Genomic DNA, 24,770 nt, shown 5'->3' with positions numbered 1-24,770 from the left:
ACAAGGTTATATATACCCTATCTAATACACGACACACCTAAGTACATTTACCGCTAATCGGCACTAATGGGTATGTGCGCATGTGCATTACGTCACGGACCCGGAAGTCTAATGGCCGTGCGTTCCACCAGACAGGAAATGGTGATGCTGTGCGTTCCACAACCTCCGCGAACCCGGAAATAGCACCGTTTTTGCGTTCCAAAGTCCTTTAGAGTTCTCCTTTCACAAAATGAAGGAGTGTTGCATTACACAGCCTCTACATGACCAAAGATAGATAGCGTCCAGTGTCTGAAAGATGTTTGAAAATCACAGCCAGCTGTAGAATTCATATAACTCCTGGTTGTCAAATCTCACAATGGAAAGGTCCTCCATATTATACTCATCAGTCATGAGTAACAGCACAAAGATGATATCAAGTCCATAAATAACGTCCATTCATAGATGACATAAAACACATAAATATAAAAAATAGTTAAAAAAATACATCACAGACAGAATAAAAGACATAGGATAAATAGCAGAACAATAACATTAATTTAAAAAAACATTTCAATTCAAAGTCACCATTTAATCCCTTGGGTACAAGGGTTTTTAATTGATGAATCCATTTAATCTCGGATTGAGACAAACGTTTGTCTAAATCTCTAGTACGACACTTGGGCAAGATAACTTGTATGCCCAAAATACTTTTTATATGGCATTCTTTGGAATTATGTAATTGTTTGAAATGCATAGAGACTACATGAGTCTCTAATCCTTTACGGATATTATATATATGTTCCGCCCACCTAGTTTTCAAGTTTCTACTCGTTTTACCCACATAGAATAAGCCGCAAGCACATTCCAAGATATAAATAGCATTCTTTGAATTTTTAGGAATTGCCCGATGGTATTCTTAGGAATGTTGGATGGTATTCCTTTCGGGCAATTCCTAACAATTAAAAGGAACTGTACCGAGGATGAGATTTGCCAACAACAATTGGATGAATTGTCAGATCATTTTAGAGTAAAGGGATATTCTAATTAATTTCTAGATAAAGCAAAATCTAGAATAGGAACACTTCAGAGAGCTGATCTAATCAAAGAAAAGAAAAAGGTAGATTTAAAAGATGATTTCCAGTGGGCCTTTATTACACAATACAATGCTTCCTATAAAGAGATAGAGAAAGTTATAAAAAAGCACTGGAATATACTTAAACAAGATCCTATTATTGGTGATAAAATTCCAGAGAGACCCAAATTCATATATAGAAAGGCCCCTTCTTTGAAAGAGAAATTAGTTAAAAGTAGTATAGAGACGGAAAAAAGGCAAAGTATAAGAACTAAGGGCTTTCATCGCTGTGGAAGTTGCTTGATGTGTAAAACAGTAAGATCAAGTACAAAGAAAATCACTGATTTCACAGTCAATGGTGTAAAATATCCCATTAATGAATTTGTCACCTGTCATTCTAAGAATGCTATTTATATCTTGGAATGTGCTTGCGGCTTATTCTATGTGGGTAAAAAAAAAGTAGAAACTTGAAAACTAAGTGGGCGGAACATATATATAATATCCGTAAAGGATTACAGACTCATGTAGTCTCTATGCATTTCAAACAATTACATAATTCCAAAGAATGCCATATAAAAAATATTTTGGGCATACAAGTTATCTTGCCCAAGTGGCATACTAGAGATTTAGACAAACATTTGTCTCAATTCGAGATTAAATGGATTCATCAATTAAAAACCCTTGTACCCAGGGGATTAAATGGTGACTTTGAATTGAAATGTTTTTTTAAACTAATGTTATTGTTCTGCTATTTATCCTATGTCTTTCATTCAGTCTGTGATGTATTTTTTTTAACTATTTTTTATATTTATGTGTTTTATGTCATCTATGAATGGACGTTATTTATGGACTTGATATCATCTTTGTGCTGTCTCTCAGGACTGATGAGTATAATATGGAGGACCTTTCCATTGTGAGATTTGACAACCAGGAGTTATATGAATTCCACAGCTGGCTGTGATTTTCAAACATCTTTCAGACGCTGGACGCTATCTATCTTTGGTAATGTAGAGGCTGCGGAAGGCAACATTCCTTCATTTTTGTGAAAGGAGAACTCTAAAGGACTTTGGAACGCAAAAACGGTGCTATTTCCGGGTTCACGGAGGTTGTGGAACGCACAGCATCACCATTTCCTGTCTGGTGGAACGCACGGCCATTAGACTTCCGGGTCCATGACGTAATGCACATGTGCACATACCCATTAGTGCCGATTAGCGGTAAATGTACTTAGGTGTGTCGTGTATTAGATAGGGTATATATATCCTTGTAGAAAAAGCCTCAAACACGCTTCCAATGAAGGACTAATAGGTCTGAAAAGCGTTAAGCATGGGCTTTAAAGACTGTAACCATTACTGTGTGGTGGACAACTGGCTTCACTTGCTTCATCTTGGGCATACCCCTGCATCCAGAGCTGGTGTTTTTTGCCGTCCTTTTACCATCCAAGGACTACAAGAAGGGAGCTTGTGTAAACGCTGCTGCTGTGCCACTTTTAATGGATTTTACATGCCTGATTTTTTTCTGCAATTTGTGAGTGTAACTTATTATTAAACGTACTGTGTTTTAGTTTGATCTATACTATGTTTGTATTTTTTTCTATACCCTCATATATGAGGATTGCTGTGATCAGCGCATATTAACTGGAGGATAAGAAAAGCTATGTCCATTTACCATTAAAGACTGCAAGTTCTATATGGTTATGTGATCCTGTATCAAGTGGATTCGATTTATGGTTATTATATTTTTCCTATCACTTATGTGCACTTGTGATTGGGGGAGCACTAGGAGGTGATTTACATCTATTCTACTGTGCATGTACTATTTGAGTAGTGGGTGCAAAGCCGTAACTAGACTTTTTGGTGCCCTGTGCCAGAAAGATCATTGGCGCCCCTCTCATTTTTCAAAGGGACATAATGCACCCAAAAAAGGGCCATGGCTTCATGGGGAAGGGCCAAGGAAGAGATAGGAGAGGCCAGGAGATGCTGGGGATGAAATAAGAGGAAGCTACAAGGAAGAATGATAATAAACAGAAATTTGACAGGCTCAAGCAGCGCCCCCTGACCTGTGGTGACCTGTGCGTTGGCACCGGCTGCACTACCCTAGCCCTGAGTGGGTCTCTACTTTTCTGTATTTTCACCCCTTGCTGCATCCTTGATTTTATTGAGCACTAATTATCACTTTTGTTTATATTAGAAGTGCATACCCACGGTAGGAAGAGGTAAGTGGTGACGTTATTCCCAGCAAGGATTAAAACCACATTTGTATGTGAAAGTTGTGTAAGTGGAATCATAAAAATCTTTCTAACAGAAGGTTTTAATAAATGTAAGATTTTTTAAAATATTTCCAACAGTGGGCTATTTGCCATTTCTGGATTTTTTTTGGCATGAGGGCATGCGGGTCTACTTATGGATCCCTTTTCAAATTATTAGTCTATGGAGAGCCTATAAATGGGAATACCATTTATTTTTAATCTGTCTTCAGCAAAGGAAATATAATTTTGAATACCAGTCCTATTTAATCGATCTTCAGTGAAGAAAGTTTTCATCACATGAGGACTTTGGTCATCTCTGCATTCCATTGAATTGACTTATTTTACTATTCAAGGACATTTGAACTTCAGGACTTTTAAATATAATTAGGTTTAAAATTTATCAACTGACCATTCAAAGTATAATGGCTTTATAAATATCTATTCTAGTGCCCCTTGTTCCTTATTGTTTCTACATGTTTTGTTGAATCCCTAGCTGATAGAGATCCAACAAGGGGAGCAGCCACTACAATGGAAGATTGTTTTTTATAAGCTGACACACATCTGTTTACATTCATAACTGTATATATACACACACGTGTATATAACTTCTGGGATACTGTATTTAACTATATGGTAATGTAAAGCTAGAATTTAACAAGTTGCTTTTTATGAAGTGCCCTCACATGCTGGCATATTTTGTCTACTGTAATCTGTTTTTGTCACACTACTATAAAAATGGATAAGACAACATGATAGACAGATAAGGGGACCCTATATTTCTGTTAAAGAAAAAACTTACAAAATATAAAAAGTCCAGGGAAAACATGTAAACAATGTAATAGCAGTATCCCCATGAAGAGCAATTAATAATAAATGTCAGGATTCTATAGAAACAACTGTGCCTGCAAATTCTTTCCAAATTTTACTGACTGCTTATATACATGGACTGATCATGTTGCTCAGAGTAAGGGTCAGGCGCCAGGATGCTCTTCCAAACTTGCCAGAGAGCTAGGTGGCCAAATTGTATGACACCAGACTGGACTGCTAACAGCACATTTGCACACATGCCAATATTTGCTATACTGATGTCATCTGTGAAATCCCAGCATGTGGTATGGCCATCATCAAAAACGCTATAAAATAAGGAAAAATGTTTTGTGTTTTGCCTGGTATGGATGTAATCTTACAGTTCTTTAATGTGTGTATTTTGCCTGGCATGAATTTTATATGAAAGTATGGTATTTAAGGAAGATAAAGCAAATTGTAAAGGATTTAAAAAATTACCCAGATACTTTTTATTTGACCAGGAAGGAGAAGTTTTAAAATCAAAAGGTGCGAGTTCATCAAAATGATCCAATCTGTGAAAACAAAGAAAATATATTATGATATAAAGCTTTAAGTGCAGATGAATTCAGATTGCAAAGTAAGCTGTAATTTAGTGGTTTCTTAAGGTGGGTACACACCTGACAGATATATCGAGTGATCAGCAGATATATCTGCATATGATGGTCGTTCATACACACTGAACGACCATCATCTGTATGCTGTAGCGGGTCCCGGCGGCTGGGGGCAGGTAGGGGGCGTGACCTAATCGCGGAAGGTGTGGTCATGCCCCCTTCAGGAAAAAAAACAAAAATTTGTGGTGCTGGGGAGGGGGCGCTGTGTGCCCCTCAGCCCGGTGCACAGCCAATGGAGGGTGCGATCAGTGTGATCTCTCCCCCCTTTGGCAAAGGAGACTGCTTGGACTGCTTCTTTAGCAGCCTCGGACAGTCTCCCAGTGCAGCCCAGTACACAGCAGCGTGTGCTGGGCTGCTGTGGATGGGGAGCAGTGCCGGACCCGGGTCAGTAGTACCAGCTCGCGGCTCCCCTCCCCCCTCTCTGCACCCCTGTGTATGGGCGATCAGCTGATCGCCCGTACACACTTGCCGATGGACAGATATGTCTGCAGACATATCTGTTCATTGGCTTTGCAGCAGAGCCAATGCGGTATGTCTCTGAACGACGTAGTTCACAGACATATCATCTGTACACACTGGCCGACGGGGGCAATTGATCGGCCAATATATCGGCCAGTGTGTACCCAGCATTAGACAATAAAATTCCATGGGTCTTAGATTTATGGATTAACATTAGGGTTGATGCAGAGTGAGTACTATACATATCATAGATTATTCTTTTATGTGTGTGTTTAAGCTAATTATTGTTTTTTCATACTTGAGATAGCCAACTGTTTCTGCTGTAGCAGAGAGACTTTTGTAGTTTAAGCTTAATAGCAAATATATTTGTTGCACATAAAATAAATGTTTTTCTACATTACAAAATTAATGCAAGTGGCATGTAGGTGTCTGAAGCGTGCCTGCAGTAAACCATACACATACTGTATGCTACTGTACTTTATGCCCAATTTGCAGCCAATGGTACATCAGTCCATTTATGTGCAATTCAGGTCTCAAATGCCACAACTATGAGGTATTGTACACAAGGAACACAATACAGTAATTTTGTTTATTAACAAAAATACAAAGCTTATTAATTAAAACACAACAGGCTAACTGATACATCATAAATGATACATTGCCTAGATCAGTCTTTCTCACTTAGGTCTGAGCAATCTCATTGATTAGTTATTTAGTTGTTGTAAAATAAACCTATCATAACAATTACACTGGGGAACAAAAAAATATATATTTTTTTCTTGCCAAGGATTTAAGATCGGTTTGAGAGTACTCTCAGTTTCTCTTCACTATAGCTGAATTGGCTCAGGTTTTCAAATTAATGAAAAATTATAAAATTCAATTATTTTCTCCATTTGAAGTACCTTACTAGTCTAGGTCTGCTTTACTTAACAGATTCAATTTAGTTTTGCTTTTTTAATAACTACCCTTTTTCAACAATAGCAAGAATTTGTTTTATTTGTGATAACGTAGCTGGTAGTCACGTTTGAGACACATACAGTAACACATTCATATTTCCTCACTAATGCTGGGAGGAGGCGTGGCAGTGCACTGCTGAGCCTGCTGGGACATCCTCAATAAAAACTTCCTATGTAAAAGCATTGGACAAGTCAAGCGATTGTTTCACGTATATTTGTCGAACATTTCCATCTCTTAGTATTGAAAAATTAAAGACAGGAATTTTTGATGGCCCACAGATATGGAAACTGGTGAAGGATCCAAATTTTACCACCTCTATGACTGAAACAGAATCTGAAGCATGGCTGAGTTATGTGTCTGCCATTCAAATTTTTTTTAGGCAATCACAAGGCAGACAACTATCATGAATTAGTCCACAACTTGCTAAAATGTTTCGAGAAAGTAGTGCCAACATGAGTATTAAAGTAAATTTTTTGTACAGCCATTTAGATCACTTCCCGTCCAATCTAGGAGATTTAAGCAACGAACAGGGTGAATGGTTCCACAAAGATATTTAGGTAATGGAAGAAAGATATCAAGGAAGGTGGGATCGTCACATGATGGCGGATTACTGTTGGAGTCTGCATAGGGACTGTCCGCAACAAGAATACAAAAGAAAATCCTACAAAAAACGTTTTTCATAGCTTCCTAACACTTATGTATGTAATTATCTTGTGTCTTTTTATAACATTTTACGAATCAAATTTAATCAGAATAAAAAAAATATCTTTTTAACTATTTTTAACATTGTTTAATTAAATTTTTCAGAAATATTAAAGACAAAAACTAGAGCCAATTGAAAAATAAGCATGGCATATTCATGATCAGGATCACAAAATTAATCGAAATTGACTCTTAAATCCCATTGTTATTAAAGAGTTGAGTTGAAGTTGATTCAGTTAAAAGATAAGGCAGAAATAGTTATCCAGATAAATGTCTCCCCTATGAATTGGGCAATGTTGGAATGGCTGCACACATGAACACACAAACAAATGTGTGCCAACATGAACATATACTGTAGGGCCTGATTCTGAGTTGTACGTAATGCTCTTGTAATTCCATGGCCTACAGTGATGCTGAGTCCTTTCGACTATCAGCTCATATTCTGAGTTACATGTACAGAATATATGCTGCCCACACTAGAAACTGCACTTACACTATGCCTGGGCTTGTCAGATCATCCCTTTATTAAGGGACACTTATGAATTACAAAGGTTCTGTGACTGAACCAGGTGAAATAGAGAATTGAAGTCAGCCAGCCACATAATCTGTGTAATTCATATGTGTGCTTTATTAAAGGGATAAGGTGGCAATCCTAACTACCCCTATCTGAAGCTTGGTGTAGAAGATGTGACTAAATTGGCATGCACTGTGCATATGCATGGCTCAGAATTTTTACAATTCTTGAGGTTCCTGAAAATTATTTTCCACACTCAATCTGTAGACTGTAGTACACAGCCCCCTTCTGTCAGTAACCATGTTAAGATATGGGTCTGGGAGTTACATCTCTCTCTCTCTCTATTTATATATATATATATATATATATATAATAAAACCCCCAATTTAGGGGTATGTCTGTTCTTTCACGCTAATATCTTGAACCACTGAATGGATTTTCATGGGGTTTTCAGTATTCTACTCAGCATTGGTCAAGGAAGGTTTATGTTTATAAACCATTCATTTCTGACAAAAGGGAGCTGAGCAGTGACTATTTTAGTGAAGCAAGTCACAGAAGAAAATCTTGTACCAAGCTGCTGTATATAGGCTGGCCAGAGTGCTGAAAAAGAAAGCAGGCATATGAAACTGAGGCTTGAAATAAAGCAAGCCACAGAAAACACTTTTATGCTGTGTGAGTGACTGACTGCTGCTCCAGAGCCAAGAACTGCACTCTGATTGGCTCTCTGAGACAGTGAGAGCCAATTAGAGATAGCAATGTGCCCTGTTGCTTAGCAGCAGCCTAGTGAGGAGAGGGAGTCACAGACTGAGCAGGGTCATGTCTGAGGCAGACAGAGAGTGATAGACAACCTCCAACATATCCAGGAAGATACCCTGATGCAGACACAGTAGCAAGAAACAAACCAAACATAGCTATCAGGAATAAAATAAAATAAAAACACCATCAGACTGCCACATTCAAATTGTAAAAACATTACCATTAGAAGAAAAACATTGATGGTTAGTAACCTTCGGATTCCAATGTCCATCCCTACACATTTCTGCAGGCCTGACTCCTGCCTCTCCTGGTGCCAATCGGCCTGGGGCTATCTGGAATCATGGTAGGGAGACCCCACACTGTGGGGACCACCTAGATGGTTCCAGCAACCCAGCTTTAGTTACCACAAAATCAGAGGGGACCCCACATCATTTTTACGCCTGATTTTGAGGTATCCAGTACTAGTTTGAAAGCCCATTTAGATTTTTAACAATGCCCACAGTTACAAATGTTTTTTTTAACACACACATATTTATTTAACACATGCAGAAGTAGGCCAACACTGCCCGTCTACTTCTGTGACATCACATGTTGGAGAAATTTTGTCTTCTGAAAAAGTTGGCTGGTTGGATGGTCTGCTGGAAAAGTTGATTAGATGTATGAATCACCATTTTAGTTGGATGGTCTGCTGGAAAAGTTGATTAGATGTATGAATCACCATTTTAGTTGGTCAGACAAGGAGGATTGTTAGATACTTGGATGAAAGTTGGTCTGGTGTACTGCATGGCCAGCATATGACCAGAAAATTGTGACCTTTACATAAATCCAGGCTACTTGCTTTGCACTGCACTTGTATTTGTCGTGGCCCTGACAATAGACCTCAGAATTATACCTTGCTACTTACCCATACGGGCACTGCTGGGTCTCTTCCGTGGAGCATCAGGGGTCCATGGCATCCGATCTGGCTTCTGTGGATGCTCCATCTTCTGGGTCTGCGGTGATCGCTGCTGGTCTCCTTCTGTCACTTCGGCTCCTGCTCCCTGTCTACCCTGATGATCTCGGACTATCCCATATGGCAATCCCCCCACCGTCCAGAGTGTGTGGGCGCAGCCATCTACGGAGAGGTCACCTGATGTTGGAGCTGCCAATGAGAGTGTAGTTTCTGGTTCTCCTTCAGCTTCAGCTAATCAGCAGCAACTAGTACCTATAAAAGGACTTCCTGGACACCCAGCAGATGGCCAGTGCAACTATTCTCATAGCTTATTGCACGAGTCCTATCCACACTGAGGACCTCATTCAGAGCCGGTCGCACAGAGCGTGCGGTCGGTCTGAATGAGGGGAGGACGTCTTGAATTTTCAAGATGTCCTCCTTTGCGGTGGTAAGGCTGTGGGTTAACACCCACAGCCTTACCACTGCCTAAGGTGATGGTCGTGATGGTCAAGACCATCGCGACCATCTGGACTTACGACGAGACCCTAGGGTAGGGTCTCCCTTGTCGTAAGCCCTGGAGAGCTTTCGGCTCTGTCTGAGCCGGAAGCTCTCCACTGACATCACTAGTGATGTCAGTGGGGCCGCCCCCAAACGGTAGGCGTTCCCATGGGAACGCCCCCATTTGGGCTGCCACCCCCCCCGACCCGCCTTCCAAACGGGGCGAGCTGTCAATCAACATCGACAGCTCGCCCCCTTTGGATCGAGACCCGCTACGACCGGCGCTGTCGGTCGTAGCGGGTCTCACGCATGCGCACGACGGCGCCGTCGTGCGCATGCTCTGTGGGGGGCCATCGACCCAGTCCGAGCGCATCGGTGCTAACGACCGGGTCTGAATGACCCCCTGAATCTTCTGGACCCACTACGAATATCAGTCACCAGATTTATATATCTGTATCAGCAAAGTCTGCTCTGGCACCAGCTCGGAGTTCAGCCTCTCCGATACCAGCCCAGAGTTCAGACTCTTCAGTACCAATCTGGAGTTCTGAGTAAAACTTCAGTAGTGATACCAGTATTTCCGCACTTCCAATCTTGCTGCAGGGTTCTGTCCTACTTCCATTGGACCCTGGCCTGTGATACGCCTTTGCTCTTCCTTAGTGACCCAGCATCGGCTTATTCTCCATGAGTACCAGCTTGGGGACATTCTACATACCGTATCTCCATTCAGCAAAAGCCTTACTATCAAACCATGGAAACTGTAGGTTTCTCTTCCGACTGCTTTCTATTGCTCCAAACTTGCCCCTAAAGTACATAGGCAGAAATGACATCAAGCTTTCTAGTTTCCAGCATATCACTGGCCCATCCCCTCCAGTCCGATTCCAGTCCGGAAACACAAACTAGCCTTTCTCTGACAGCATTATTGCTATATGTATCCAGGAACTGTAGAAATGCTTACTTTCAAGCATTGATATATTTATGTAGATCAGAATCATGTAAATGTGATGTTAGAGGTCATTAAGAGCTATAATTTTCAGACTGTATATTAATAAAATAAAGCACATTAGCCAAATTAATCAAAGATTATCAGCATGCTTGCATGCCTAATTTATTATTTGTGAACTTAGACCTAGCTCATCCCCATTTACTAAATTGCTTTTTATGACCTACTGGACTCATGGCATTTAGAAATACTTTTTATTGGAAAAAATACATTAATATAATATAATTTTTGCTAACAACATCCTACAAGCAATTCTCAAAAGAGATCTTAATAGTGGTCTAAATATGTGTATCACATATAAATAGCAATATTGTAAAACTGTTCACAAAATACAGCATTTACCTCATTTATCACTAGGCTGAGAAATGTTGAATATTTTGCCTATAGTTTCCAGTCATATTGCAGAGCTGACTGACAGCACCATAGCTTTTTTCTTATACAAAATATGAATTTACAAATACAGGGCAAGATGCTGACTTGAACATACGCCAGTTTACATGGTGTAAAGTATATAAAATGGCTCTGTGCCCACCTAGAAACGAGGTCACACACTTACAGTATGAAGATTGTGTGAATCTGACACTTGTGCTCACTTGCACCTTTAGACGCAGCATGTGGGGGGAAAAGGGTGGGGCTGTATCCATGTAGGTGCCCGAGGGCAGAGGTAAATGCATACTGATGAGGATGATAACAGCCACCAGATCTACCAATCGGATTCTGGGCCTGATTAAGAGGTGGAATCAGTGGCGATGCTGTGGGGGAGTGGCAACTAATTACCCGAGCCCAGGATTGCTGGAGGTGCCCTCTGGGGCTTGGGTCAGCTGCGCTGAAGTGGATATTGTCAGGTACCAGCTAGTGTACCGTGTCAGCCATGCCCTCTTATGGATTCTGACCGATCATAGGCCTGATTCAAATGTGTACATAAACTGGTGCCGGGCCGTAGTGAGCTTTGCCGGGCCTGGGTAATATTTTGGGCATGGCATAATGTATGCGTGGCCACACCTCCACAGGGGGGGGTGCCAGGGGCATATATGGGGGGGAGGCACGATCAGATTAGATCCTGCACAGCCAGAGGAGACTACTGCTGCTGATCAGTGACAGCAGCCTCCTAAGTACCACTGCAGCCCAGGCCAGGACACAGCAGCATGTGCTGGGCTGAGGAGACACAGGCTGCTGCGGGGGCCCCGGGTCTGCCACCCATCTCTCCCCCACAGACAGGGGGGAGAGATGGGTGGCAGTCCCGGGCACCCGCTGGTCCCCTCTATCAAGCCCAGGAAATTAGTAACCACTCTCAGCAGCCTTGCATACATATCCAATTCTTGTGGGTCTGCGCATGTGCAGAATGGATCCGTGCATGATCACTCACAGTCCCCACTTAGTCACAGCATGATTGACATGCTGTGGCATTTGAGAGGTGGTGACCAGGACTGTTGTACAAAACAGGGGCGTGTTGCCCCCATTTTGTAGTAATGCCAAGCCCAGGGTCTGCTATGTTGGGCGCAGACATTCTGGACCTGACAGAGGGGTTCTGACGGCCAGGCTGAGAAAGCTTTGGCTTATGCAGACTAGTCAAGGGCAGTGACCATTGCGACCGATGGTTTCCTGAAGCAGTGTCTGCGGATCCTGCACTCGAATCACAGATGCATGCAGGAGGTCCTACAGACTTCTCCTGCTACGTTTGCATTTTAGTTGGACAGTATTGCACAGTCACTTCCCTGCAGCTGTGCAATAACATTCACATCAGAATTAGGCCCATATTACGCTTGAACCCTATCTGACAGCAAAGCTTGGAACACAACTGGAAGCATCGAGATGGAGTGAGGCATATGTGCGAGAAGTGAGACATGGCACTGCTGCCTTAGTGACACATTTGGAAGAAGAAGTTCAGAGCTGGCAGCAGAGATGGAGAGGCAGCAAATTACAGGTAACCGCAACTGGGGCAATACACAAACTGCTCACATGATGCACACTGCAACATTGCACAAGAGTAATATTGTCATCATGGGTTAGGGCCCTACATTTAACTACAGAAGGGAGACATCATGGAGCCGTGCATGGTGGCCCGAGTCAGCTGCTGAAGGGGACAATTAAATATTAACATATAAATTATATGTTTGTCAATGATAAAGCAACAATCTGACTTTTAAGAAATGTTGATAATTTTATTAAGCCTCTATGATTTGATCATTGGCTGAAAATCTGTAAATAACTTTGTTATACTATAGGTGGTCTCTAAACATAATATATTACCAATTGAACACCACATTTTATTTACATTTCTAGTAGGGATGTGCGCCGACCCCCGTGTTTGTTTTTGGATCTGTATCTCCTTCGTGTTTTGGATCTGGATCTGGTTTTGCAAAACCACCCTTCCGTGTTTTGGTTTTGGTTTTGGTTTTGGATCTGGATCTTTTTTCAAAAAATTATAAAAACAGGTAAAACCACATCATTTGGGCCTGTATTTGTTCCTACAGTATTATTAACCTTAATAACATTTATTCCCAGTCATTTGCAGTTAATTGTGACCACCTCACAGCTCACAATATTGATTTTTTTCATCTAGGTTAGGCCTAGGGCCAAAATGTTGCATTCAGCTAGCTGGCTGACTAAACTAAGCAACAGCAGTGGGCGGCACTAACATGTTGCCATTTTAAAAAAATGAAAGGGGCACACAGGAGATTCTGAGTGTGGCCATTACAATACAACCAGGCGGCAGCGATTGACGACACAGGCAGCACTAGGCTGATAATAAGTGCGGCTAATGCACACGCACGCACACAGAAAAATATACACTTTTTATTATTTATTTTTTTGTCCAGAACTAGGGGCCCAGAGCCCTGACCGAGGCAGCAGCGATTGATGACACAGGCAGCACTAGGTTGCTGCTGTCTGACAATAACACACACACAGAAAAAAAAATACACTTTTATTTTTTTTTATTTTTTTTTCCAGAACTTGGGGCCCGGAGCACCCTTAACTGAGGCAGCAGCAAATGATGACACAGGCAGAATGCTACCAGCCCAGATGGACACAGCACAGTAGCCCAGTTGGACACAGCAGACAGTACCAGCCCCGATGGACACAGCAGACAACACCAGCCCAGATGGACACAGCAGACAGCACCAGCCCAGATGGACACAGCAGACAGCACCAGCCCAGATGGATGCAACAGACAGCACCAGCCCAGATGGACACAGCAGACAACACCAGCCCAGATGGACACAGCAGACAGCACCAGCACCAGCCCAGATGGACCCAACAGACAGCACCAGCCCAGATGGACACAGCAGACAACACCAGCCCAGATGGACACAGCAGACAGCACCAGCACCAGCCCAGATGGACACAGCAGACAGCACCAGCCCAGATGGACACAGCAGACAACACCAGCCCAGGTGGACACAGCAGACAGCACCAGCACCAGCCCAGATGGACACCGCAGACAACACCAGCCCAGATGGACACAGCAGACAGCACCAAATGTGCACACATGTCGTTGTGAGTAGTGATGTGTTGTGTTAGAGGTGCTTAGTGTCCAACTTATTGCAGTGAATAGTACATAAAATGTCTTCTAGAAATTAAAGAGTGTATGTGATATGCGACTGGTTTCAACTTGATAGAAATACACTATAGTTGTCATTGAGTATTTAAGGATCTTCTAAGTGTGATACCAAGAGGGAAAGTAATAGGAGTTTTGGCTGTGGTTTCATCTCCATCTGCCTGGAAAGGTACACCACGATTTAAAAAAAAAAATAAAATAAATTGTTGTACATACAGTATGTTTTATTATAATGTATATAGTCTTCCAGTTATCTCATGGCTTCACACATGTACATTTGTTTGGGCCAGATGGCCATTGCCTAGCTTATCTGAGGGTTTTATCAACATGTCTTTCCATTTTTTTAATCTCACATAGGGCTTTCTTTTAAATGGAATTTAGGTTCCCTTTTTGGATAAAGCCCATACTTCTATGGTCCATTTCATCAAGATTTCTGGATACCAGGACAATGAAGATTTTGATTATAATTTGTTTTCAGTGGTCTTGTTTGTCCTGACATGATATTGGTCTCCTCAATTGTTTCCCAATGTAGGTCTCAAAGTTTTGTAGAGCTTCTAGTCCTACCAATGTTAAGTAAGTAATCCAGAAGGTCGGGAGATGTTGTTTCTCTGCTGTATCCTGGGTCAGTCTATCATCATTCTTGGATGCCAATAATTTTGTTAAAAGTCATTTTCTGCTGAATAGTCTCGTTTTTTTTCCCAATTGGAATCTATTGAAAAATGTAGATGGTGAGAATGATAATCCTTTACTCAATATCCTGATTTAATCATGAGTGAGGGTAATGTCTGATAGATTTAATATTCTTAGATCTGAAAATGGGATAGTGATGGGAATTCCCATTTTGAATCCTGGCCTTTTCTTGATGCTCCTCCACAATTTCCTCTTGCAGGTTAATATTTTTCTTTTGAATTTCTCATATTCCCTAAAAAAAGATGCACCAGGGATGTAGCACCTCTGGCTGTGTTGAGTTCAAAATGAGCTGTGTCAGTATTTTTTTTGGCACCTGAGGATTCGACTTCTGATGATGTATGATTGTCAGTATATTTTGTATCAAAAAGCAACTTCATTTTACACTCTTCATGCACTAGATGGTTATTGTCACAAATTAGGGTTCAAGTTCATGTTACCTGGTCCAACGGTGTCATATTACAGCCCTCTGTGCCCCTACTGGCCACAAAGGTCTTCTCCAAAGATTATGCTTGCCAACCAGCATGTGTGGTTGGAATTCTTTACTGTTCATTCCCCACACTTGTGGAGCACGAGCGCAGCCATCTTGGTTGCGATCACCAAACCTATACTTATCAGATTACACCAACATGGGTCACCTGCTCAGCCTATCAGCACTCAGAGTACCCTATTTAAACCTAGACTTGCCCTGTGAACATTGGGCCTGATTCAGAGCAGCTCGCAAGTGCTGTGCACTCGCAAGCGGCCCGATGGTTGCCCACTGCGCATGACCCGCATCCAGCATGCGCGTGCGTGAGCCCTGCTGAGCGACTGAAGTTCAGTCGCTACGGGGCTCGCAACAAGACTGGGCAGTTGTCGATGTTGATTGACAGCTCACCCCGTTTTGTGAGTGGATACGGGGGTGGCCGGACAAATGCAGGCAATCCCTTAGGAATGCCTGGCATTTGTAGGAGGGCTGACTGACATCACTACTGATGTCAGTAGTGGACTTCCTGCTCTAATAAAGCAAGAAGTCCACTCGGGCTTACGGCAGCTAGAGCCTACCCCAGGGTCTCGTCGTAAGTCCGATGGTCGCGATAATCGCGATGGTCTCCTGGCTGCTCGCACAAGCTGTGGGTGGTCTCCCATAGCTTTGCGAACGGCCGGAGAAAAAAATAAATAAATACAATTCAGAGCATTCTGCAGCGAGCGGCTCTGAATCAGGGCCATTGCCAGACCAACTTCTCTCCTTAGAGATCAGAACCATGGCTCCTGATCCTGTTTGCTTTCTGCAGGCCCAGTTTCTACTTTAGCATTGCTACAAGTTTTCAACATTGCTAAACAACCCTCTGCATTTGTTCTAGCTAATATCTCCATGCAGTGCTATTACTACCGACACATTTTAGCTCCAGTCTTCTGTATCATTATACTGCTGTTCATTCTTTACATACAGCAAGTGCCAGTATCCACTCCAGGCTGTGTGCTGCTCACAGCTAGTATTACATTAAGATTCCTGGTGTTGCGCATCACTACTCATTTTCAGTGTCTCTAATTTATCTGGATCTGTTACAGGACCCAAGGGAGTTATGTGCCTGGAGGATATGTGATGGAAACTGGGAGGTCTAACAAAGCTCATTCTCATAAATGATAAATGCAATTGAATGACATAAATAGAAGAATATGCAGAGCACAATATACAGTGACAGACTACCTGTAGGATCAACAGGAACTGAAATAGTGCTCAGAACTGTGCATAGAAAGTCTCTATAGCATAGGTTCTCAAACTTGGTCCTTAGGACCCCTCACAGTCACATTTTCCAGGTCACCTAGCAGGTGCACAGATGTATTCTTTCCTTATGCTGGGCATACACTATACAATTATCTGCAGATATCTGTCCAATCTGGCTGGTTGGAATGAAACTCTGGTAATGTATTGGAGCCAATAACAATGACAAACAGACAAACAATGTCATTCAGATTAATTGGTTAAATCAAATGAATTTAACCGATTTGACCAATATTTTTTGCTCATTTTCCAGTGTTTAAGACCATATGGCACGCCCCATATAATGTCATTTAGGGGTGTTGCCTTTGTTAATTAGGCCATACCTCCATTTTTGGTCATGTACTCTAGCACCGGGTGTCTTTTTTGCATCTTTTTTTTTGCTGAAAATGTCCCTTAGTCGTGATGCGATGTGACTAGGATGCACCAGAAGACTATGCCAGTCACCACAAGCCACGTGGCATATTGAGGCTAGATATGTGAGGACGCATCTGTAGGCACAAACACATAAACAGAAAGCAAAAAGTGCTGAAGGTTACCCTCTGTGTCAGGGCATTTCAAGGGAGATGGGAACCCGTATGCAGTGTCCCCCACATCACATGCAGCAGGTCCGTCCAAAATATGTTCTGACATTCCATCTTTCCTGTAAATATTCAGGAAGATGGTGCAGAAGAGAAACTCTGGCACAGTGATAGTCATTGGTAGCTTCTGTCAAGGTGTCATCTTTGCAAATATTGAGGGGTGCCGCCACTCTCGTACAGTAGCATACCATTCCTGAGTGCTTGGTGTGAAGCACAGAGTCACCCTTGATATTCCAGTGTGCAGAGCAATGGTATCAGCAACCAAGCCTATCAGTAAAGCTGGAATATGCGGATAGGCATATGACGGTATACAATCGGGAAGCCGGCTGCCGGTATCCCGACAGCCGGCTTCCCGACTGCTTTATCCCGGTGTGGGATAAATGACTGGCGTCTATATCTAGACGCCTGTCATTTCCCCGATGCCGGGAGACCGGTGCCCGGCATCCCGATCGAAGGGATGCCGGGCGCTGCGAGTGGACAGCCGTGGGGGGGAGGGTTAGGTTTAGGCCACCCGGGGGGGACTTAGGGTTAGGCACCCCCCGGGAGGGTTAGGGTTAGGCTAGGGGGAGGGAGGGTTAGGGTTAGGCACCCCCGGGGGGGACTTAGGGTTAGGTACCCCCCTGGGGGACAGCTTTAGGCAGCGGGGAAGGGGGGGTTAGGGTTAGGCACTTAGAGGGGGGATTAGGGTTAGGCACCCCTAAGGAGGGTTAGGGTTAGGGGGTTAGGTTAGGTTAGTTTACTTACTGGATCCAGCTGTGGTGGTCACCACTTTCTGTGCCGGGCAGGTGCTTGAGCCTGCCTTCCTGTATTGGCATTCTGCAGACAGGCAGGTGCCAGGCTCTGATCTGTTGACATTTCCCCTCTCCCTACAGAAGCAGACACATGGCTCACTTTCTGCATTTCTGTGGTCGAAGGCTGAAATGTAATTTGGTGTCAAATTAAAATTCTGCCTCCCATATAAACCCCTCTCTGGCACTAACACAGTGCCAGGGTGTCCGGCTCACTTTCCTAGCATTACTATTCCTTCTGTAGGTCCTGATTTCTTCTCAATATACTGAGACAGCACAAACCAAAGACAGTGAAGGTGCTTCCCCATCAGGTCGTGTTGAATATATATTTTTAGCAAGTTTACACATTCACATCTTTTACTATAGTAGGAGCTGGTATATGTAAACTTTTACAGTAAATATACTGGTTAAAAAGCACCTGATGGTATTTTTAACTATAAAGGTTCTCTATGGCTATATAATAGGCAGACATCATGGGCCAATGGTAACAACTTAAGCTTTATGGGTGCTGTAACCAGTAGGGTTATTGTTTTATTTATGTGATTCTTGCCACATGTTAACCATCTGTGAAAACATGTGTATATTCTCATATTATTAAATACTTCACTAGATAATGTATCAACAGAGTGTTGTATGTAGAACAAAGGTTTGCTTGTCTGGTCACATAGTGACTTGCACATACAGTACAAGTTGTTACTAAGCTTAACAAAATTGGCTGTATAAGGTACTGTAGTTTTCATAATAACACCAACTGTGGCTTTGACAATTCATAGATAAACAAGCAGAAAGGGGGCCCTAGACTGCGCACCCTGAAAATATATATAATGGGAGGTGCTACCTGTGGAGACTAAAGTTGCAAACATACAAAAAAGAATTACAGATGCACAACTCCAACATTACTCATTATATATAATAATACATTTGCAATAGAATTTTGCAAATAATAAAAGAGGTTTTGGCATAATCATTGCCATGGTTATGGGCCTACCCACCGCGCCCAGGTAACCTCTGAGGGTAGGTCCTCAGAGGTTACCTGGGCGCGGTGGGTAGGCCCATAACCAGTAGAGTATTAACATATGTATACTGGGGAGACAGGGGCATATATATAAAAGGTTCAAAATGTTCAGTGCACCTATCAGTGCACCCAAGGGGGCCCACACCGCACACCGTGCACCCATTTATTCAACACTTACCTCTCCAGAGTCCTGCATCAGCAGTAGCATCGCTGTACAAATCACCTGGAAAATGGCAGCATCAGCCATTTTCCTGCCATTTTTCACATGCACACTAGGGAAATCACCTGGAAAATGGCTACTGTGCTATTTCCCCTGTGACCAGCGCATGCGCAGTAGACTCTGGCACAGACTGGTGCCGAGAGTCTACTTCTGCACTCAGTGTGCTGCCGGCCCCCTCCTCTCTTAATACACCCCTGTGGGGAGACATCGCCCCATACTCAAGGAGATAAAAGGTGAATTCATGTGACACATGTTGGTCTCACTTGGGACCATGCAGATTGTTGGTGCCCCATCTTCTGAAACTTCCTGCTGACATCTCTACACATTCTTAGATCTGGGGATTTCACTGACTGTGACAATACAGGGCTCCCCAGGCAATCATTGAATACAACTGAATAAGAGATTAATATATATTTTTATATTCTGTGTATATGATATGAACCTTATTCTGCTTATACACATTTTTGCATACTGACACAAAGATAAGAGAGAATTTGCTAATGTATGGAAAATGGATGGTGTCCTATGAGGAGGTTGACCTAATTTTTGGAAAATGATAGGCATGCTCTATATTAGGTATCTACTGTTACTTGCACCAAGGTGGAAGAGGGGAGGGAGAGCTGCCATTGTTCTCTCACCTAGGGCACTGACATGTCTAGTTATACCTATGTGCAAGTAAATACAGTAAATGTGACCTTACACTTCCAATCATTTTGAATAGCCAAAGAGAAACACTTTTATTCCACTTACACAAATTCATGCAACTCTGCAAGGGTTATTTATGACCTATATATTACACATATGAGCAGAACTTTTTCATTGAGCCCATGTGACAGCATTGCACATTCAGTAGCTCCACACCTACTTCCAGCCTTTGGTTAGCAACACTGCACAAATGTGTTGTACAGATAATAGCAGAATGCCGCCACTGGGTCAAATGTAATAGGCTGTGATTTGGCAAAAGGGCAAACACTATGGTGATTTAGCAGTAACATTTAAAGTGGCAATTTTATTAAAGCCAAAACTATGTTTAAATTGCTGCTTTAAATAGTGTGGCAATAAAAGATACAAATTTGTCACATGTCAAATCTCACCATATTTCATTTGGCACTCCAATGTTCAATCCAGGAAAGTAGAAATGTCATAACTCCACCTTTTACATTTGTACTTTGTTAATATTTTTATTACATTAAAAATGCTATTATTTCATAATGATAATGAAGCCATACAGTGCCATTGTGTTATCTTTATAATCTGCCTTTATGTCACAGTACTTACCCCAGTATCATGAAACAAATGGTATGGGCTAAATAATACACCGTATAGAAAATTACAGTGCAAGTGATCAGGTTCTGAAGGATAATCTGTTGGGAAGAATATTTTTATAATGAAAAACACACATACAAACACGAGCTATAATGCATGCCTAGAAAGCATTACATAGGGCCTGATGCTGAGCAGGGTGCATATTATATGCAATTTTTACCAAAACAAAAAGACATAAAAATTAAGTATTTACTTCCATATGCTGAGGTATATGCAGGCCTGGACCAGTACAGTATATGCCAGGCAGAGCTAGCCACACTTATACCATTCTATATTGATAGCGAAATATGCATTCATGATTAGTTTGAAATAAAATTTAAACAATAACTTCTGAAATGCAACTAAAAGAGTGTCACAAGCACAGTCTGTCTTCACTTATTGCTGGTAGCTGATTTTTGAAGGGAAAATAACATGTACAGAATTGTTTATGACAATAAGTGAGGCGTGCCAGACTAGTCGATACAGAACATATTCCTCTGATTGGTCAATATGTGAGACAGCTGCTCTGTATTATTAATAACATACAGTATTAGTATGCTTTATACTTACACAAGATGTGTACAATTCCGCATATTAAAGCAGATATGCTATTTTGCAACCTTTAAAGTATAAATTATGCCTTTTTGCGTCAAACTAACAGGCCCATTATGTCCTAATACAACAAGCAGTGTTCAGGTCTGGTCTTCACATGAAACAAATATCTACTGAGAGAGAGCTACATGCACCCATGATTTTAGTGATCTGATTCATTGAGTTGCAGTAACTTAATACTGATGCATGTTTCATTTGTAGTGGGTATGTATCCAAACATAAGTCTAAATGTACAGTAATCCAGAGCAGTCAATCACTTATAGAATATAATTTTATTTCTTATAAATTTTTTTATATTGTATTAAATAGACTGGGTAATAACTGATAGAGAAGTAAGAGGGCCTTACTAGCAAGCTTACAATTGTATAGGGAAATATACATTTAAATCATGAGGTTGTGTTACATATTTCATACTATTCCGGCCAGATTGCAAGAGCAAAAAGTACTTAGTGGGCTGTATTATCTAGTCATAGAGCAATATTGGCAGCAATTTTATCCTGGGGTCAGAGTAATGGGGGAGATCAGAAACTTTCCTCTAGTGTAGAGGAGTCAGTCTATTGGTGGAGTCCATCACAGGATGTTTTAGAGAGTAGTTTGGTGGCACGGGAACAATGTGAATAAGGATGTTGAAATCACCAATAACAATGGTGGGGATGTCAGAGGAAATTTTATTGAGGGATCACAGCAACACGCAGAGAGAATGGGTTGAAAATTTGAATAGAATGTACCTCAAAAGATAAGAATGTGAATGAAGACATATTTAGTAGAACAATGAATGATCAGTATGGGAAAAGGATTAATCCAAACCCATCTCATTGTCTGTTTCCAGGCCTTGGGTGTGAATAAAGTGGAGACCAAAATGAATGTGAAAGGGCCGTAGTGATGTAAAACTTAGGGACCCAGTATGGAGGAGAGGAAGTCCTGAGTTTGTCCAGGAAGCAGGTCTAACTGGCTTCTACAAGAGTTAAAAGTGAGAGAAAAGAGGGGATGGGATCACTGCATGAAGATTACATATCGGTAAATAAACTGCTGTGAAGCCCATGTTGGAAGAGAGAAGGGGAAGAGTCCCTATACATATGTCATTACATACAATCTCCCCAGAACCTGAAAGCCATCTACAGTATCTGCCACAGAGGAGCACTGCTGCAGAGCAGACAGACAACATAGAAGTAAAGAGTAGGGAAATAGCAACATGAGGGAAACAATATAGCAGGGAGATATTAAGGATGGGAATGCCATGAACAGTTTAAGAATATATAAGGAAAATTCACTGTAATGTAGAACATTTTAATCATGATGATCCAAATTATAGAGAAATCCCTGTTCCTAAGTTCTGAGTATCCTATATACCAGCCCTGTTCCTTAGCTGGCTTTACCTATGGGATATTATCTATGTGTGTGATTAATAAGCATCTTTGTTACCTACAGATACCCAAGATTCAGATTATCATTAAGTTTGATCTTATTTTAGGAGGTACTGTGAAAAAAAAAACATTCTGGAGAATACAGCAAAGGGTATTTGTATGACGATATCTTATAGAGCTTGATATTAAATGGATGCATTCCTAGTACTAAACATTATATTATACAACCACAGTCAGTTAAATTGCATCAATTGAAATACCACTAAAGCAGGCTTGAAGTTTCCTTCCAACATAAATGTGAAGTGACTGGATTTGTCATTCCAAAGAGACCATCTGGACTTTAAAGTCATTACAAATGTGTATGAAAGAGTAATAAACCCTTTGGCATGCAGTATGCTAAACATAAAACCAACTTGTCATTACTTCAGCAAAATGAAGTGTGTTACTAAGTAATGTAAAAAACTGTCTAATGTGCATTATAATAGAAAAATACATACTTATTAAATAACTAATTATATTACAAAGTACATACTTAACACTCAAATTCTCTTTATTTCTTTTAAATGAATGTACTAAATTATTAATTTACTAGTATGTATTAATATAATTAAAGTGATAAAACATTATACAGGTTAAGTTACATTGCTCTCTTTACCTGGGTCGTGGGTACTTTGATCTTGAGCGCCATCCACACATTCTACAACATATAGGAAACTGTTGGACAAAGACATATAAGCACTATGTAAATCATTGTAGCTGTTGTGATATACAGAATAATGCGTATCTTGGCAGCTTAGCAGGATTGAACCCAGCAAAGACTCAAACCATCTGGTAGGATAATCTGTAAAGCAATGGCCTGTGCATTTTCCAAGTAACTGCTGGACTGCAAAGATATTTTCCAAACTTAGCAGAAGAAAGCATAATGCTTACTTAGAGATAAAGAAATGCAGTTTAGAAGTTCCAATATCTCTAGAGTACTGTACTGAGTGCCACTCTGAGAAAAAAAACACATTTAAATTAGAGTAGAAATCAAAATATTACTTTGTTACAGAGAACAATAATAATAATCATAAAGAATAATACTAATTGTTCACTATTTCTGATCCTGTGTAGTCATAGAGTTCTGTATATAATATTAACATAAGGTAATTCCTTATATCCAGACTAATTTTAACATTTTCTCAAACTTCTGTTTAACCAGAAAAGCAATTTTGTAGTGTTCCCACTAGGCTGTCTTAGCGGGGCACGCAACCTGTCCATTTTTAAAAGGGTAAAATGCACCCTGCCCTTTTAACAGTTCCCCGCTAAAACAGCCTGCCTTGAATCTTCCCCACCTGCGGGACACTGATCGGGTTGATTGATTGATCACTGTCAGGTGAATTGATGCTATTTGCATGTGAAGGTGTGCGTAGAATCTCCCTGCCGGCCCCCCTAGCACCCTGCCCTTTCCGCAGCCAAACAGGAACACTAACATGCCTTCCTCTACGGGACAGATTAAACTTCTTTTGGTAGCAACAATATCTATTCTATGAAATGTTGAATCTTGTGGTGTGTGTACATATATATGTATATGTATATGTGTTTGTGTGTATATATATATATATATATATATATATATATATGCACAGTCCAGGCGGCACTCATGTGTAAATAATGTAAAAAGCTCTTCATTAGGAATTACATGCTGAATCCCAAATATACTTTCAGATGACGAAGGAGTAAAGATCCATTGAAACGTTGGAAGTATTTACTGGCTCCATAGTGTGTTTGTGATCCGAGTGTCGCCGACATCTTAATGTACATATACAGTATATATACATATATGTATATGTGTGTGCATATTGGAGTCTTAATAAAAAGCTTATATCATTGCTATGTTAACAACAATGTAAGCTTTTTTATAAGGACTATTATATGAGAGATATGCCAGTTTGTTGCAGATAAGCAGATAGTTGTACAATGTACAGGCATTTTTATTTTTGCCTTATGTGTAGTCTTTGGGAAATTAAGCAATATTATGCTATATGCTATTTCATGTTTATTCCCAAAGCTCATGAATATTGACCTGGAAGATATCTGTGATTCTTAGAGGGAGATTTGTCAAACTATAAAGATGCCTCACATGTACATGTTATAAATGTTATATACATTTAATGGTACGAGGCTCGGTATTACTAGGAGATGCTACTCCTCCTTATGTTATACTACACCATATATCCCCTTCTTACCTCTCCCGTACAGTAGTTTGTACTGCATTATACTATATATAGTTTTGGAAATCTTTATTCCTCCATCATCAGGATA

At 41.1% G+C, this 24,770-nt stretch overlaps 1 protein-coding gene across 1 annotated transcript in view; it reads right to left on the bottom strand.

Annotated features, from left to right (window-relative positions):
• TMEM244 (transmembrane protein 244) overlaps nucleotides 1–23,201 on the bottom strand; it is a 53,493-nt gene extending 30,292 nt beyond the window's left edge. The window contains exons 1-3 of the mRNA XM_088451279.1: nucleotides 23,122–23,201; nucleotides 20,464–20,549; nucleotides 4,584–4,657 (exon numbers count right to left, since the gene is read on the bottom strand). Of these exons, the coding sequence (XP_088307405.1) occupies nucleotides 4,584–4,657; nucleotides 20,464–20,549; nucleotides 23,122–23,154 (193 nt within the window). The 5' untranslated portion in view covers nucleotides 23,155–23,201. The remainder of the gene's footprint in view (nucleotides 1–4,583; nucleotides 4,658–20,463; nucleotides 20,550–23,121) is intronic.
• Between the last annotated feature and the right edge of the window lie 1,569 nt (nucleotides 23,202–24,770).

The sequence above is a fragment of the Taudactylus pleione genome, unplaced genomic scaffold (genome assembly GCF_031769625.1).
Source record: "Taudactylus pleione unplaced genomic scaffold, aTauple2 ptg000006l, whole genome shotgun sequence".
In the NCBI taxonomy this organism is placed as follows: domain Eukaryota; kingdom Metazoa; phylum Chordata; class Amphibia; order Anura; family Myobatrachidae; genus Taudactylus; species Taudactylus pleione.
This window is presented reverse-complemented; position numbering and strand designations above follow the sequence as displayed.